This window comes from Odocoileus virginianus, chromosome 15 (assembly GCF_023699985.2).
Source record: "Odocoileus virginianus isolate 20LAN1187 ecotype Illinois chromosome 15, Ovbor_1.2, whole genome shotgun sequence".
Classification (NCBI taxonomy): Eukaryota; Metazoa; Chordata; class Mammalia; order Artiodactyla; family Cervidae; genus Odocoileus; species Odocoileus virginianus.
The window spans coordinates 60,405,846-60,425,522 of NC_069688.1; the positions used below are offsets into that span (position 1 = coordinate 60,405,846).

General features: G+C 38.7%; 1 protein-coding gene across 4 annotated transcripts in view; it reads right to left on the reverse strand.

Annotated features, from left to right (window-relative positions):
• The window catches only part of CNBD1 (cyclic nucleotide binding domain containing 1), a 467,325-nt gene that overhangs the window by 416,806 nt on the left and 30,842 nt on the right, over positions 1-19,677 (reverse strand). For 3 of the 4 annotated variants that reach the window (XM_020915691.2, XM_020915698.2, XM_020915693.2), the window contains one exon: positions 2,207-2,314. In XM_020915691.2, the coding sequence (XP_020771350.2) occupies positions 2,207-2,314 (108 nt within the window). Of the gene's footprint in view, positions 1-2,206; positions 2,315-17,648; positions 17,918-19,677 lie in introns of those variants that run through there. The other variant, XM_020915697.2, reaches the window with a different exon arrangement.

Genomic DNA, 19,677 nt, shown 5'->3' on the forward strand with positions numbered 1-19,677 from the left:
AGTGTTGTTGTTTTTAATGTGTCTATTTGATTTCCCACGTCTGTGAATATACCAAAAGTTTACCTTCTGTCTAGATGATCCACCAAAAAGGAAAAAAAAAGTATAGATAATGGTCACAGTTCCAAACAGCCCTTTGTCTCATTCTTGTCCTGTACTCACATTTCTTGCTCATGTAGAAATGTTTCCCTATGTCTCTGCCATGTGTTCCATTTATTTTCAATAGTGCAGCATCGCTCCAAGTCAGTTTAATGGTTACATAAAGCATTTCTTCTGTTCTCCTTGCACATGACTGTCTTACTTCACTGCTTAGCAAATGCCCTGACACCACTATTCTCACCAGCTGCCACAGCAAAGGAGGTGTCATACTTCAGTCTGGCTATTGTATCTGTCACAGGACATTTGAATTAAATGAATTATAAAGTGTTGAATGTGACAATGATAATAGGTAAAGGTTATTGATGAATAATTTAATAGTGCAGGAATTTAGTGTCTACTAAGATTCTTGTTTCCTCAATGATTTTATCCTGCCAAATGGTCTCTGAATTAACTGCAGCTCTCTTTCCATCAACTGGGCATATATGAGCTTATCACATTACATGAGGGACCAGTGTAAGCAAAGTGTAGAGAAGATTTATAGTTTTTAAATTTATTTTATGTAATTTATTTTAATTCCATTTTACAATATTTTATTTTATTGTTACTTTAGAGCAGATGATTTTTCATGACCAAAAAAAAAAAAAAAAAAAAGAGAGAGAGAAATGTTTTATATTTCTTAACAGGCACATGATTGTATTCATTACACATTTTTACTTGCCTGATTTTGCTTTTACTATGAGACATGGATACTGAATTATATCAAATGCCTTTTCATCATCTGTAGATATCATCATATAGTTTATCTCTGAGCTACTAATATTATAAATTTTAATAACAGCTTTTCTAACAAACCTTCTTTGTACTCATGAGATGAAGTCAACTCAACTGCAATGTACCAATATGCTAACACACTATTGCTAACATTCTATTGTTTATGTATGCCTACATGTGGACTCCTCTGGTGTCTTAGGTGGTAAAGAATCTGCCTGCAATGCAGGAGACCTGGATTCAATGCCTGAAAGGTGTGGAAGATCCCCTGGAGAACAGAGTGGCAACCTACTCCAGTATTCTTGCCTAGAGAGGAACCTAGCAGTCTATAGTTCACGGAGTTGCGAAGAGTCAGCCAGCCAGACACCACTAAGCAACTAACACTATTACTCTGCCTGTATGTGCTGTGCTTAGAACCCCACTCTCCCGTGTTCCAGGCGGATTCTTCACCCTCTGAGTCACCAAGGAAGCCCAAGAATACTGCATTTGGTAGCCTATCCCTTTCTCCAGGGTATCCTCCCAGCCCAGGAATCTAACTGGGGTCTCCTGCATTGCAGGCAGATTCTTTACCAGCTGAGCTACCAGGGAAGCCCATGTAAGCCCATGTATGCCTATATAGTCATAACTAAAAACTGATATTTCTTGTTTATGCTGTTCTTGTGAAATCTTGTTATACAGGCATGACAAATACACAACCTATATTCATTTTCTATACTCCAAAAATATTAAATTGCATAGAAAGTACCTTTACTTAAAACAACATCTAGTCATATCACTGAGACTGTGAGTTTTTAATTTTTGCTTTTGTTCTTTTTTGGCTTCAAAAATACTTTTGAAGAGTTATTTTTACAACTCTTTTATTCATACAATAATTACTTTTTATTTGTATCATCTTGAATAATTTTAGTAGTATGTATTTTTAGAAAATGAACCAAAAACATCTAGATTATTCTCAGGTTATATGAAATATTCTCTCAAAAATTATAATTTATTTAGTTTTCTCTGTATCATTTAGTATATTCTCATTCCTAATAGTACTTTATCTTATTAAGATTATTATATAAGGATAGTTGTTTAATGAAAAAAATTCAAGGAGATACACATATTTATTAGTCCCAGTTATTATATAACCCAATTAAAATGCCTGCAGAATTATTCTAGGAATTCAACCTTCCTTACCAATATCCATTTCCTTGACTGATCCCTAACATGAGGTACTGGGAACTGATCAAACACTCAGTATATGAGTTCCACTTGTTCTTCCATGCACTCACACACATCTGCACACACATGCACACATCCACACACACAAAGGCTTGCTTTCAAAAGAAGACGTCATTACCTTTTCTCTTCCTCTTTGAAAAGTTTAGGCAGTTTGACTTTTTTCTGCACGAATATTTTAGGATATTGCTTCATAAACACATTGTGCGCTGATAGAATATTGGTTCGGCTTAAAAGAGAGAGAGAGAAATTATTATAAGTGCCATAAGACTTCTGAAGGAAAGATTTTAAATTCAGTATATACAACTTAGTTCTATACTATTTAGTCTAAAAAAGCAAATGGCAAAAATATGAAGCATAAACATTTTATGCTTCAAAAATGTCCACTATAAAAATTGTCTGTAGTGTGCTTCACTGAAAAATATTTTAAGAATACCAAATTTAAGGTAATGCTAATTGTCAAAAAATTAATTTTTTAGCTGAGCCTTCTTAAAATTTTTATTTCTGTAACTGATTAAAGTGGTTGCAAAATATACCACATAATTAAAATTCCCTCAAGATGATTCATATATAGTTTACATAAACTTTATTCAAAGTATAGTTATCTGAATCTTTGCAATTATTTATGAAAATTTGCAAAAATTTATGAAAATGTGCTATTGTTTTAGGATTGGAATAAAGATGCTTTAGAGCAATATTTCAGCATTTCTGAAATCCAGATCGCTGGACTCATCTGTGGTGTTTTTTAAAAAGTGTAGATTTCTGACTCTTTTCCTGATGAAGCAAGATCTCCAAAGGTGGAGTTAGGATAGTCTTCTCTATTTTAAATATCAACCTCCAGGTGGTTCCTACTTGCAGTCAGGTTTCAATACAGTGAAAATATTAAAAAATGTGAGTAACAAGAGCTAATGAAATATAGCAAATTGTCAGTGTTAAGTAACGACATTTGTTTCTGAAAAGTCTGCTTCATTCAATTTTTAACTGACAACATCATGAAAATTTGGTCAGTTTTTTAGAATGTTGAGTGCTCATCTCAACAGCTAATATCAAAAATAATCGTACTTAAAATTGAACATTGACAAACATCTTAGTCAATATTTGCCTCATGACAATGAATATAAAAGTCTTCAAGATTTTCTTGTTTCATTGTCAATGAAAATAACAGCCCCACACTTTAAAACATTTATAGCATCTTTTTTCTCTTGGCCTGAGTTCATAAAATACCACGTTAATTCTTCACACAAAACAGAGAGTATATACTTTAAGAATCCTATTTAATTTAATTTAACTTAATTGATTAAAATAATGCAATGTGTGATTTATGTGACATTAGAAATTTTCATTCCTACTCAGACACTGTAGCAATGCATTGACCAAAAATCTATTTTCACACAGGTAAAGAAAAGATACACGAGAAAACCTATAGCTTTAGAAGATCAATCAAGATTGTGGAGTAAGAGGCTGTGCAGCTTACCTCCCCACTCAAACACACCAAAAAAATATATTTATGAAACACATGAAAAGATACTCAACATCGCTCATTATTAGAGAAATGCAAATCAAAACCACAATGAGATATCATCTCACACCGGTCAGAATGGCCATCATTAAAAAGTCTACAAACAATAAATCCTGGAGAGAGTGTGGAAAGGGGAACAGTCTTGAATTGTTGGTGGGAATGTAAATTAATACAGCCATTATGGAAGACAGTATGGAGATTCCTTAAAAAACTAGGGATCAAACCACCATATGACCCAGCAATCCCACTCCTAGGCATATACCCTGAGGAAACCAGGGTTGAAAAAAACACATGTATCCCATTGTTCATTGCAGCACTCTTTACAATAGCTAGAACATGGAAGCAACCTAGATGCCCATCAACAGATGATTGGATAGAGGTTGTGGTACATATACACAATGGAATATTACTCAGTCATAAAAAGGAATGCATTGGAGTCAGTTCTGACGAGGTGGATGAATGTAGAACTTATTATACAGAGTGAAGTGAGTCAGATAGAGAAAGATAAATATCGTATTCTAACACACATATACAGAATCTAGAAAAGGGGTTCTGAAGAGTTTATTTACAGGGCAGCAATGGAGAAACACATAGAGAACAAACAGACTTATGGACATGGGAGAGGGGAGGAGAGGGTGAGATGTATGGAAAGAGTAACATGAAAACTTACATTACCATATGTAAAGTAGATAGCCAAAGGGAATTTGCTCTATGTCTCAGGAAACTCAAACAGGGGCTCCATGTCAACCTAGAGGATGGGATGGGGAGGGAGATGGGAGGGATGTTCAAACGGGAGGGGATATATGTATACCTATGGATGATTCATGTTGAGGTTTGACAGAAAACAGCAAAATTCTGTAAAGCAATTATCCTTCAATTAAAAAATTAATTAAAAAAAAAGAAACACACACACAAAACACATGTTTATGAAGAACAATCCTCACTGAACACTAACTAGAAACTGGCAGAAGGAATCCTGTTCAGTCAAGGCTGTAAGAAATATGCAGACATAATCAGGTAGAAAGGGAAGGAAAATGATTAGCTCAGACTGTGCCCCAGGAAAGGACTCAGACGAAAATGGAGACAAGGGAGACACCCGCTCTGGGTGTGGGTGTCTCAGCCCAGAGGTCCTACATGGGAAATAGGAGCCTCCTTGGCTCACTGGAGGACTGCTGAAACTGAAAGGTGGGCCACAGAAAACCTGGACTGCATTCATGCAGAAAAGCCAGTTGGCTAACTCTAACCCTAACCTAACCCTACGGTTATACCCTGGCATGCATCTCATTCCTAGTCAAGCAAACACACATTCTTCCTCCCTCAATGGCAGAGAGTAGCACAGGATCTGAGGAGGCCATGAGTAGGGAGAGATGTGACTGTGGGGGGCAGACGCCCACGGTGCCGGGAAGAGTCTGGGTGGGGTGGAAGTGACCCCTGTTTGCACTTACTAAAGCAGTGCATCAGAAGCAGCCCGGATCTCTGAGAGCAGCTCACGCCTTACCCACCAATGTGTACTGAGAGCTTACACGGGCTCTCCTCTACTTGTGGGGTAGCGCCATAACAGAATGGGCGTGGAGGCTGGGGCAGTGATTAGCTGTGAGGGACCAAGGGGCCTTGAACCGAGGCTGCATCTCAGTGCAGCAAGAGAAGCAGTCGCACGTGTCCGCACGGCAGCACATCGGAGACACCTTGTCGCTCTGCTCGAGGCCGGCACAAGCCCCCCTTGCTTCACCATGACCTCCTCTGGGACGAGAGGTCCAGTGAAAGGGAGAGGGCAAAACGACACACTTGACGGTGGTAACAGAGCCACCTGGGGCCTGAACCACGAGGCTCCTGCTCCAGCAACTTGAGGTCAGAGGGCACTCCCACTGGATGATGATGGTGACTGAGAAGCAGGGAAATCCCACCTCCTGACCCCCTGAACCGCGAGCGCCTTCACCCCCACCACATCCCCTACCGAAGTCAGAGCTGACGGAGCACCCCGAAGAAAACTGCAGCTTGCATCCACATAAATCCAACTCCTTTACCAAAGGTACTGGGTCCATGCAGTCTGTATAGGTGTGCCCCCATTGAATAGCAATCCTTCAAGACTACAAGAGGCAACTGTTTCCCATGAAATCATAGGGGCAGAGAAAGTTAAGAAAAATGAAAAGGCAGAGGAACTGACCTCATTTGAAATAACAAGAGAAAAGACTTGAAAAAAATAAATGAAACAGACATAAACAATTTACCAGAGAAGAATTCAAAGCATTGATAATAAAAATGGTAGCTTAATTAGGGGAAAAAATCAACATACTCCATCAGAAGCTTAATATGGAACTAGAAAATATTAAAAAAAGACCCAATTCACTAGCTGAAATAATACACTAGAAGGAATGAATAGCAGACTAAGTCACATAGAAGAACACATAAGTGATCTGTAAGATAGATCAATGGAAATCATACAATAAGAGTAGCAAAAAGAAAAATTATGAAAAAAAATGTAAGCTGTCCCTGTGACATTAAGCATACTGACATTTTTATAAGAGCAGTTCCAGAAGAAGATAAGAGAGAGAGAAGGGGATCAATGAAGGATCTGAAAAAAGAGAAAAAAACAAATGGCTGAAATTTCTAAATCCTGAAGAAGGAAATAGATATCCAGATACCAGAAGCATAGAAGGTGATGAACCCAAGATGAACCCAAGCAGACCAACACCATGATACATCATAATTAAAGATCAGAGAGGAAATAAATAAAGTGGAGATCCCACTCTCAAAAAAAAAAATTAAAAGATCAATGAAACCAAGAGTTCTTTTTAAGATAAACAAAATTGTTAAGATTTAGCAAGAATCTTCAAGAATAAAACAGAAAGATCAAAATAAACAAGATAAGTAACAAAGAGGAGAAATCACAACCAATATAACACAGATATGAAAATCACAACAGAATATTATGAACAGCTACATGCCAACAAATTGGACAATCTGGAAAAATTGGACAAATTTCTAGAAACATACAATCTTCTGAGACTAAATCAGGAAGAAATAAACAATCTGAACAGATCAATTATTAGCTGTGAAACTGAATCTGTAATCAAAAAAGTTCCAGAAAACAAAAGTACAGAACTGAATGGCTTCACAGAAAAACTCTACCAAACATATAAAGAAAAGCTAATGCCTCTCCTTATCAAACTATTCCAAAAAAAAAAAAAATGAAAGAGAAGGGAACACTCCCCATTCTATGAGGCCACTATTACCCTGATACCAAAACTAGACAAAGATGCTCCCCCTTAAAATTATAGGCCATTATCGCCAATGAATATGGATACAAAACCTTCAACAAAATATGAGCAAACTGAATCTAGCAATATTTTAAAAGGATCATACACCATGATCAAGTTGGACTTACTCCAGGGATGCAAGGTTAGTTCAATATTCACAAATTAATCAATGTGATAGAGCACACTGACAAAATGAAAAATAAAACTCACGTGACCATATCAAATGATGTGAAAAAGCAGTCAACAAAATTCAATGTACATTCATGTGAAAAGCTCTCATTAAAATAGATAAAGAGAGACCATATTTCAAAATAATAAAAGCCATTCAAAAAAAAAACTTACAGGTAACATTATACCCAAAGGTGAAAAGCTAAAACCCTCTCTGATAAAATCAGGAACAAGAAAAGGATGTCAACTATCATCACTTTTATTTGACATATTAATAGAATTGGAAGCTCTAACCACAACAATTAGATAAGAAAAAGAAACATATGGAATCCAAATTAGAAAGGAAGAAGTTGAAATGTCCCCATTTTCAGATATCATGATACTTTACATACAAAACCCTAAAGTCTCAACCAAAAAAATTATAGAACTAAAAAGTATGAATTCAGAAAAGTTGCAGGATGCAATTTTAAATAAAATAATATGTTACTTTTCTATACACTACTAATAAACTATCAGAAAGATAAAGTAAAAAAAAAAACCCATAAAATCTCATCAAAATAAAATATCTAGGAATAAACATAATTAAAGAGGTGAAAGAACTGTACTCTAAAAATTATAAACATGATAAAGGAAATTGAAGATAATACAAAGATGTGAAAAAAATGAAATTAGAACATTTCCTTAAACCATACACATAAACAAATCAAATGGATTAAATGCCTAAATGTAGGACTTGAAACCATAAACCTTCTTGAGACAATATAGGCAGAATACTCTAAATCATAGCAATAGTTTTTGGGATTCTCTCCTAAGAAGAAGTGGCAAAAATTCACAGAAGAACTATACAAAAAAGATCTTCATGACCCAGATAATCACAATGGTGGGATCACTCACCTAGAGACAGACATCCTGGAATACGAAGTCAGGTTGGCCTTAGGAAGCATCACCATGAAAAAAGCTAGTGGAGGTGATGGAATTCCAGCTGAACTATTTCAAATCCTAAAAGATGATGCTCTGAAAGTGCCGCACTCAATCTGTCAGCAAATTTGGAAAACTCAGCAGTGGCCACAGGACTAGAAAAGGTCAGTTTTCATTCCAATCCCAAAGAAAGGCAATGCCAAAGAATGCTCAAACTACCGCACAATTGCACTCATCTCACATGCTAGTAAAGTAATGCTCAAAATTCTCTAAGCCAGGCTTCAACAGTACGTGATCTGTGAATATCCAGACGTTCAAGCTAGATTTAGAAAAGTCAGAGGAACCAGAGATCAAATGGCTACCATCTATTGGATTATCAAAAAAGCAAGAGAGTTCCAGAAAAACATCTATTTCTGCTTTACTGACTATGCTAAAGCCTTTAACTGTGTGGATCACCACAAACTGTGAAAAATTCTACAAGAGATGGGAATACCAGACCACCTGACCTGCCTTTGAGAAATCTGTATGCAGGTCAGGAAGCAACAGATAGAACTGGACATGGAACAACAGAATGGTTCCAAATAGGAAAAGGAGTACACCAAGGCTGTATATTGTCACCCTGCTTATTTAACTTATATTCAGAGTACATCATGAGAAACGCTGGGCTGGATGAAGCACAAGCTGGAATCAAGATTGCCGGGAGAAATATCAATAAACTCAGATATGCAAATGGCACCACGCTTATGGCAGAAAGCGAAGAACTAAAGAGCCTCTTGATGAAAGCAAAAGAGGAGAATGAAAAGGTTGGCTTAAAACTCAACATTCAGAAAACTAAGACCATGGCATCCAGTCCCATCATTTCATGGCAAATAGATGGGGAAACAATGGAAACAATGACAGATTTTATTTTGGGAGCTCCAAGATCACTGCAGATGGTGACTGCAGCCATGAAATTAAAAGATGCTTACTCCTTGGAAGAAAAGCTATGACCAAGCTAGACAGCATATTAAAAAACAGAGACATTACCTTGCTAACAAAGGTCTGTCTAGTCAATACTATGGTTTTTCCAGCAGTCATGTATGGAGATAAGAGTTGGACTCTAAAGAATGATGAGCACCAAAGAATTGATGCTTTTGAACTGTGGTGTTAGAGGAGACTTTAAGAGTCCGTTGGACTGCAAGGAGATCCAACCAGTCCATCCTAAAGGAAATCAGTCCTGAATATTCATTGGAAGGATTAATGCTGAAGCTGAAACTCCAATCCTTTGGCCATCTGATGCGAAGAACTGACTCATTTGAAAAGACCCTGATGCTGGGTAAGATTGAAGGTGGGAGGAGAAGGGGACGGCAGAGGATGAGATGGTTGGATGGCATCACCGACTCAATGGACATGAGTTTGAGTAATCTCTAGGAGTTGGTTTTGGACAGGGAGGCCTGGCATGCTGCAGTCTATGGGGTTACAAAGAGTCAGACATGACTGAGTGACTGAACTGAACTGAACTCCTAAGCCAACAGAAATAAAAGCAAAAATAAACAAAAGGGATCTAATTAAGCTTAAAATCCTTTGCAGAGCAAAAGATACTGTCAACAATACAAAATGACAACAAACAGAATTGGAGAATCTATTTACAAATGACATGAGCAACCTGGGTATAAAATTCAAAATATGTAAACAGCTTGTAAGATTCAGTATCAAAAAACAAACAAACAACCCAATTGATACTGGGCAATAGTCCTGAATAGTTATTTTTCCACAGAAGATGTTCAGATGGCTAACAGACATATGAAAATGTAATCAAAATCTAACATCTAAAAAAATGTAAATTCAAACCACAATGTATCATCTTGCACCTGTTGAAATAGCTGTTATCAAAAAAATTAAAAAATAACTGTTACTGAGGATATGGAGAAAAGGGAACACTTGTACACTGTTGGTGGGAAAATAAATTGTAAGGTGACTATGTAAAACACTATAGAGTTTCCTCAAAAAGTTAGAACTATAACTACCATATTATCCAGCAATTCCACTGCTGGAAATATATCTGGAAAAAAATGTAAGCACTAATTTGGAAAGAAACATGCCTCCCAAAGTTAATAGCACTATTTACAAAAAATAAGATACGGAAGCATCCCAAGTGTCCATCAACAAATGAATGGATAAAAAAGATGTGGTGTATATATATATACATACATATATATGAATATTATTCATCAGAAGCCTCTTGAGAGTCCCTTGGACAGCAAGGTAATTAGAGCAGTCAATCCTAAAGGAAATCAATCCTGAATATTCATTGGAAGGACTGATGCTGAAGCTGGAAATCTGATACCTTGGCAACCTGATGCAAAGTGCAGATTGATTGATAAAGACTCTGATGCTGGGAAAGATTGAGGGCAAGAGGAGAAGGGGGTGACAAAGAATGAGATGATTGGATGGCATCACCGACTCAAGGGACATGAGTTTGAGCAAACTCCAGGAGATAGCGAAGGACAGGGAATCCTGGCATGTCGCTGTCCATGGATTTGGGGGTGGGGGGGAGGCACAAAGAATCAGACATGTCTGAAAACAACAAATATGAAAACAAAATTCTGCCTTTTTGCAGCAAGGTAGATGGAACTAGAAAATATTATGCTTAGTGAAATGTTAGACAAAGACAAATACTGTGTATTTTGCACAGTATTTGTGGAATCTAAAAAATAAAAAGAATGTATTCAGCACAACAGATTCAGAGATATATATAAAAAAAAAAAAAACTTGGTTATCAGTAAGAAGAAAGAAGCAAGGAGGGACAAGATAGGGAGATGGAATTAAGAGATACAAACTCTTACATAAAATAGATTAGCCACAAAGATAAATATATGGCAAGGGAGTTGTAGCCATTGTTTTGTAATAACTTTTAATGGAATATAGTCTGCAAAAATACTGAATCACTATGCAATATACCTGAAAGTAATTCTTGCCTGGAAAATTCCATGGAGAGATGAGCCTGGTGGGCTTCAGTTCATGCGGTCGCAAAAAGTCAGGCATGACTGAGCTTACACACACACAATATAAAGTTATTACAAATCAATTATTCTTCAGTAAAAATAAACAAACCAATAGTTTTACACACAAGAAATATAAACCATGTACAAGATGCTACATATTCAAAGATCATAAAATTAAATGCTTACCCTGGCCAAGCAGGTTTCAAAATGTGAGGACTGTGTGTGGTGAACAGGACAGATTATGCCCCTAAAACAGAAGCCATGGCCCCTCTCTTAAATCCACTTTTGTCATGTAATAAGGGAAGTTCAAAGTGGTTAGATCTTGTAGGGATTTTTTTTTTCTTAAGAAGCCAGAAATCTGAACACATATGTGAAAACTTGTAATGTTCGAATATTAGCAACTGCTGTAGACTGAATTATGACCCTTTCAAAATTTATTTTGAAGCCCTGTTTCCCCATTTCATCTGTATTTGGAGATAGGACTTTTAGGAGATATTAAGGCTAAATTATATTGTACAAATCAATATCTAATCAATTCAAAAAGATTGTGGCCATAAAAGCAGAAGAACAAGAAGGATCTCTCTTCTCCACATGCAAGCACCAAAGAAAGGCCAAGAGAGGACACAGAGAGAAGGCACCTCTCTGCCAGCTAGGAAGAGCATCTCCACCAGAAACTGAATCAACTGGTATCTTGGTCTTGGACTGCCTGGCCTCCAGAACTGTGAGAGTTTCTGATGTTTAAAAGTTAATAGCATGATGCTGAAGAAAGCAGGAAAAACCACAAGGCCATTCAGGTATGACCCAAGTCATTATATTACACAATGGAGGTGACAAATAGATTCAAGGAATCATATCTGGTAGACAGACTGCCTAAAGAACTATGGATGGAGGTTTGTAACATTGTACAGGAGGCAGTGACCAAAATCATTCCAAAGAAAAAAAAAATCAAGACTGCAAAGTGGCTGTCTGAGAAGACTTTTACAAATATTAACAGCTGAGGAATTAAACAAGTGAAAGGCAAGGGAGAAAGGAAAAAGACATACCGAATTGAGTGAAGAGTTCCAGAGAAGAGCAAGGAGAGATAAGAAAGCTTTCTCAAGTGAACGATGCAAAGAAATAGAGGAAAACAATACAATGGAAAAAACTAGAGATCACTTCAAGAAAATTAGAGATATCAAAGGAAAATTTCATGCAAAGATGGGCAAGATAAAACACATAAACAGTAAAGATCTAACAGACACAGAAGAGATTAAGAAGAGGTAGCAAGAATAAACAGAAGAACTGTACAAAAAAGGTTTCAATCACCCAGATAAGCATGATGGTGTGGTCATTCACTAGAGTCAGATGTTCTGGAGTGTCTAGTCAAGTGGGCCTTAGGAAGAATTGCTTATGACCAAAGCTAGTGGAGGTAATGAAATTCCAGCTGAGCTATTTAAAATCCTGAAAGAGGATGCTGTGAAAGTGCCGAACTCAATATGTTAGCAAATTTGGAAAACTCAGCAGTGGCCACAGGACTGGAAAAGGTCAGTTTTCATTCCAATCCCAAAGAAAGGCAATGCCAAAGAATGTTCAAACTACCATACAACTGTGCTCATTTCACATGCTAGCAAGTTTATGCTCAAAATTTTACAAGTGAGGCTTCAGCAGTATGTGAACTGAGAATTTTCAGATTTACAAACTGGGTTCCAAAGAGGAAGATGAAGCAGAGATAAAATTGTCAACATTCACTGGATCATGGAGAAGTCAATAGAATTGCAAAAAATAACTACTTCTGCTTCTTTGACAACACTAAAGCCTTTGACTCTGTGGATCACAACAAACTGGAAAATTCTTAAAAGAGTTGGGAGTAGCAGAGCACCTTACCTGCCCCCTGAGAAATTTGTATGTGGGTCAAAAAGCAACATTTAGAACCAGGCATGAAACAGCTGGCTGATTCAAAACTGGGAAAGAAAGACCACAATACTGTATGCTGTCACCCTGATTGTTTAACTTCTATGCAGAGGACGTCATGTGAAATGCTGGACTGGAAGAAGCACAAGCTGGAATCATGATTTCTGGGAGATAGATCAACAACCTCAGATATGTAGATGGAACCATTTTAATGGCAGAATGTGAAGAACTAAAAAGCCTCTTGATGACGGTGAAAGAGGAGAGTGAAAAAGCTGGCTTGAAACTCAACATTCAAAAAATAAATAAATAAAATTGTGGTGTCTTGTCCCATCACTTCATGGCAGAAAGAAGGGGAAACAGGAGAAGCAGAGTCAAATTTTATTTGCTTGGGCTCCAAAGTCACTGCAGACAGTGACTGCAGCCTTGAAATTGAAAGATGCTTGCTCCTTGGAAGGAAAGCTGTGACAAACCTAGACAATGTGTCAAAAAACAGAGACATCACTTTGCCAAAATGTCCATATAGGCAGAGCTATGGTTTTTCCAGTAGTCATGTACAGATGTGAGAGTTGGACCATAAGGAAAGCTGAGCACCAAAGAGTTGATGCTTTAGAATTATGGTGCTAGACAAGACTCAACAGAGTCCCCTGGACTGAAAGAAGATCAAGTCAGTCAATCCTAAAGGCAATCAACACTGAATATTCATTGGGAGGACTGATGCTGAAGCTGAAGCTCCATTACTTCAGCCACCTGATGGGAATAACCAACTCACTGGACAGGATCCTGGTGCTGGGAAGGATTACAGGCAAGAAAAGAAGATGGGAACAGAGGATGAGGTGGTTAGACAACATCATCAACTGGATGGACGTGAATTTTAGGAAACTCCAGGAGATAGTGGAGGACAGAGGAGTCTGGTGTGCTTCATCCATGGGGTTGCAAAGAGTTGGACGTGACATAGCAACTGAACAACAACAAAAACAAGTGCTATGTCAGCCCAAGCAGACTAAGATAGTAACTTACTTACAAATTTGTCTAAATTTCTGTGTGTGGGTCAATCAAAATAATTTTGGGGGTGGTATCTATCTGAGGTCAGAGAGAAGAACACCAGCTGAGTAACAGCTTTGGGAGGGCTCCTTGACTGCGTAACATTAAGAATCTGCTCAGTTGTGTCCGACTCTGCGATGCCTTGTCTGTCCATGGAATTCTCCAGGCAAGAACACTGGAGTGGGTTGCCATTCCCTTCTCCAGGGGAACTTCTTGACTCAGGAATTGAATCTGACCCAGGGCAGATTCTTTACTGCCTGAGCTACCAGGGAAGTCCATGAAGAATCCTAGTCTTGTGGTTAAGATAACCTACTTGCATACTAATTTTTATACTTTATATAAAATAGCCAGTTATTTAAACTTTATATGCCTTATTTCTTTATCCTTAAAGCAAGAGATTAGTAATAACAGCATCTCTAGGTATATTTAATATCATATATTTATCTCAAAGACTTCTCTACACTACACTAAACCATACCTTCTTCTTGGGCACAGAAGGAGACATTTCCTAACCTCTCATGTAGTATCTGGCTGAGTTCTAGCCAATGGAATATGGAAGATGAGGTGTGAAGGATGTGTACCACTTCAGACTAGGATCATCAAAACGTTTCCCCAACTTCACAAAAAAATCCTTTCCATGAGAGATCCTCTACCTTTTTTTCTTTCAGCATGAAGCAAATTATTAGGGACAACTTGGAAGACACACAGAAAAAGATCAGAGAGCAAAAGAATGGGAAAAGCCTGAGTTCCTAAACCAGAAAAACAGCCTGCCAATCAAAAACAGCGTTATAGGGTTTGATGTGAAAAAGAAATAGATTCTATTATGTTGAGTCCTGAAGGGCAGTGTCAAAGAATGCACAAACCATTGCACTATTGCACTCATTTCACATGCTAGCAAATAATGCTCAAAATTCTCCAAGCTAGACTTCAGCAGTGCATGAACCAAGAACACCCAGATGCACAAGTTGGATTTAGAAAAGGCAGAGGAACCAGAGATCAAATTGCCAATATCCACTGGATCATAGAAAAGACAAGAGAATTCCAGAAAAATATCTAATTCTGCTTTATTGACTATGCTAAAGTCTTCAACTGTGTGGATCACAACAAACTGTGGAAAATTCTTAAAGAAATGGGAATACCAGACCACTTTATCTGACTCCTGTGAAACCTGTACGCAGGTCAGGAAGCAACAGTTAAAACCAGACATAGGACAATGGGCTGGTTCAAAAATGGGAAAGGAGTACATTAAGGCTGTATATTGTTACCCTGCTTATTTAACTTAAATGCAGAGTACATCATGCAAAATTCCAGACTGGATGAAGAACAAGTTGGAATCAAGATTGCCTGGAGAAATATCATTAGCCTCAGATATGCAGATGACTCCACCCTTCTGGCAGAAAGCAAAGAACTAAATAGCCTCTCGATGAAGGTGAAAGAGGCTAGTGAAAAAGCTGGTTTGAAACTCAACGTTCAAAAAACTAAGATCATTGCATTTGGTCCCATAACTTCACAGAAAATAGATGGGAAACAGTGACATACATCATTTTCTTGGGCTCCAAAATCACTGCAGATGGTGACTGCAGCCATGAATTTAAAAGATGTTTGCTCCTTAGAAGAAAACCTATGACCAACGTAGACAGCATATTAAAAAGTAGGGACATTACTTTGCTGACAAAGTTTCATCTAGTCAAAGCTATGATTTTTTCCAATAGTCATGTATGGATGTGAGTCGGACCCTAAAGAAGACTGAGTGCCAAAGAATTGATGCTTTTGAACTGCAGTTTTGGAGAAGATTCTTGAAAGTCCCTTGAACTGCAAGGAGATCAAACCAGTCTATCCTAAAGGAAATCAATCCTGAAAATTCGTTGGAAGGACTGATGCTGAAACCGAAGCTCCAATACTTTGGCCACCTGATGCAAAGAACTAATTCATTGGAAAAAACTCTGATGCTGGGAAAGACTGAAGGCAGGAGGAGAAGGGGACGACAGAGGATGAGATGGATGGATGGCATCAAACTCAATGGACATGAGTTTGAGCAAGCTCTGGGAGTTGGTGATGGACAGGGAACCCTGGCGTGCTGCAGTCCATGCAGTCGCAAAGAGTTGGACACAACTGAGCAACTGAACAACAACAAATAGCAGCTAGGAATATTCTAACTACTACACTACATCTTCTGCATCCCATTCAGTTTTGCTCACAAGTCTCAGGAGATAATAAGTTTTTTCATAAAATATTTATTTATCAATTATATTTATGTGATTGCCCTAAAGCAATTTACAGTTTTATTACAAATTAATTTAAAAATTCATAAAATCTGAATCTATTCAACCACTTTTGGATTTTTTTGTTGAACGTGTCTTACAAATGTTATAGTGTCTATACACTTATTTGATGAAAATTGAAAGAAATATGAATGATATCTTTGCACATTAGGAGATACAATATTTATAAAATGTTTATGACATATATGTATATATTTATACATCATAATTTACTATGTATAACAGATATAGTGTATTATATTCCATTAATTTATATTATACTATATAGATTCTTTTCTTACAATATTAAGTTGAAGAAAAAATGCTCTGTTGTAAGCTCAATGTATTTAACACACCCTAGACTTAAATGAAAGTTAATCATCAGTCTTCAGAGAATACCAGTACAAAGTGTTACTTTGTTTCCTCTATACTTATTCTTTGAATTTTGGAAATTATTAGCCCCCAATTATGGATTAATTTAATCATTCTTTGATAAAGGGTGTTAGCCAATGACATCATGGCTTCAAAACTATATTTTTTTCAAAGGAGTTCCACATGCTATTGCAGTTAATCATAAAAGGTTAATCCCAAGATTTTTATTTTATAAAATCCCTGGAGAAAACTTAAAAGATCTGTTTTGACAAAGCTTTTTGACAAAGTTAAACTTCAAAAATATGATTTGAAGACTGAATCTAAACCTTTTAGAGAGATGTTAATCTGTCATAAAATTTTACTTCCCATAAACAACTGAAACTCTCCCTAGTTTGAGAAAAAACATCTAAATTGTATAAAAACTGAAGTTTTCTGGCAGAAGATTCAAGATGGTTGTGAAAAAAGCCCTTAATTCACTTCCTCCCATGGACACAGAAAATCACATCCCATTCACACAGATCCATAATCAGGAAGGATTACAAGGTACAGTCATTTTCTCATTACTAGTAATGAAAATCTAGTGGGAGCTATTTTTGCGATCACAGGCTACCTTGCTAATACCAGTACTAGTAGAAACCATTTTGGAAATATCCATCTAATATATTAGTGACAATTGGCTGCCCTGTTGCAAGTCTCTCAGCTCCAGGAGAGCTGAGAGTATTCTCCAGGAGAGCGGAGAGTACCTCTTTAACAGATGATTCAAACTTAGGAAGCGGCAGGGGAGAACAAGGTAGTGGAGGAGTTGGTGGACTTGGAGTGCATCTCTCTCCACAGATACATCAGGAATACGCCTTCAGACACAGTAGTGCATGCAGAACACCAGCTGAGAGCCATCAGGAGGACCTGACCAGTGGAAAGGAATATACAGAACCACACAAAACTGGGTTGGATGCAGGAACAAGGGGGAAAAAACAGGAGTGTTAGTAGGACTGGACCTGCCCTCGGTGGGCTGGGGAACTGAAGCAGGGGTCTGATCCCCACATCGGGGCAGTTGTCAGAGTCAGAGAAATATTTGAGGCTGAGAGTGAACCAGCTGACGTGTGGCAGCCTAAATGAACGAGAATCAGACGGTCCTTGCCGCAGCCAAACATACCGCAGACAGAGACGCAGGTCCCCTAGAAGCTGGAGTTTAGGGGATTGTGGAGCTGCTGTTGACTGTGGAGAGATGAATCGAGGGGATGTGAAGGAGACTGCGGTGGGAAACGCCTGTGGAGCAAAGCCAGGCAGCCTCGGAAGCAAGGCGACACTGCTGAGTCACGTCTATGGTGTGGAGCCATCACCATAGCCTCTCTCCCCCCACAGCCAGCATCAGCAGCTGAACAATAGAGAGGCTGGCCCATCAAACGCCTGAGCACTGAACTGCAGAGTAGGGCCCACCCCGGTGCCCCTTTAAGTGCCTGATGCCCCATCTACAGAGAAGGACCCCAGCCAGGGGCGCCCCTCTATGTGCCTGACGCGCTGAACAACAGAAGGACCCCAGGCGAGGGAGCCCTCTAAGTGCCTGCGTGGGTGGAGCTACGGAGAAAGACTGGCCAAAAAGGCCTCTGAGCGCCAGCTCCAAGAGGCTCGACAAAAGGCTTGGTAGGGCCACGACTCCTGCAGTGGAGACAGTCCCTGTCCCCGCACACTTGGCGCCGCCAGGGTCCCCGCGACCCCAGCACCTTCAGGCTCAGCCCTCGCTGGGGCAAAGCTGCCACAGGCAAAAAAGCCTAGCATCCGTGCACGCCGAGTCGCTTCGGCTGTGCCCAACTCATCCTGATCCTGTGGACCGTGGCCTGCCAGGCTTCTCTGTCAGGGGTTCTCCAGGCAAGAATACTGTACTGGCCAACACTGGCTGTCATACCTTTCTAGAGTGCTATATTGCCTGCTGCCCTAGCTGCCAACTGCCCTGAGTACCTGGTGCTGCCAGAACCCCTGTGGCCCAAGCAGCTGTATCACCTCCTCACCTGGCCCTCACAGGGGCAGACCCCAGTCCTCCAGCGCAGCCTCAGGGGCAAACCCCAGTGGACGACCCACATAAATAAATAAAATAAAAGGTGGAAATAAAACCACAGCTGAAACCCAGGGGCAGCGTGGCTAAGGAAGAAGACGCAAAAGCTTCCCAGCAGCTGCACAAGCTGCAGATTAAATCCACATGATCGACTAGGCAGGCTCTGTGTTTATGGAATATACAAAAGGACATTGAGAGCCCCCCATGGAAGAAAACACGCTAGTTCTGATAGCTGCAGACATTGGAGGCAAGAACACACAGGAGAAGGACCAGGTTAGAATCTGGGCTGCCCCCACAGCAGGTCCAGAGACCAGCACAGTGTTGGAGGGCATCCTATGGAGGCGAGGTGGGCTGTGGCTCCCAGCGAGGGAAGGGACTCTGACAGCAGTGACTCAAGAAAAACATCTGCTATTCTTATGTTTTGACTTGTTCCATGGTTTCTTTTGTATTGTTTTTTTCTTTTTTTCTTCCTTTTTTCCCCACTCTGTTGTAGTTCTTGATTTTAGTGGCACTGTGAAATCTAATTAAGCTTTTGAGTTTTTTTTTTTTTAATCACACCTTTTTGTGTTATAAACCTCTGCCTCTACATTGGGCTTTAGAAGTTCTGTGGAATTTTCTTTTTTCTTTTCTTTTTCTTCTTTTTTGTTTTTTTTTTTTCTTTTCCCTTCTTTAATTTTAATTTTTAATTTTTTAAACCTATTATTATTGTTTCTACATTTATTACTTTGTTTGCTTTTCTAACTGTTCTTTTTCCCTTGGAGTTAATCTTTAATGTATATAAATCTTCTTTATCTACCTCTATTTAACTTGGCCTATCTATTCTTTCTTTCCTTTCCTCTCAAAATATTTGGTAGTTGTTTTTTTTTTCCCAATTATTTTTATTTGTTGGAGGCTAATTACTTTACAGTATTGTAGTGGTTTTTGCCATACATTGACATGAATCAGCCATGGATTTACATGTGTTCCCCATCCTGAACCCCCCTCCCACGTCCCTCCCCATCTTACAGTGCTGGTGGGAATGCTAACTAATACAGCCACTATAGAGAACAGTGTGGAGATTCCTTAAAAAGCTGGAAGTAGAACTGCCATATGACCCGGCAGTCCCACCCATAAACACCGAGGAAACCAGATC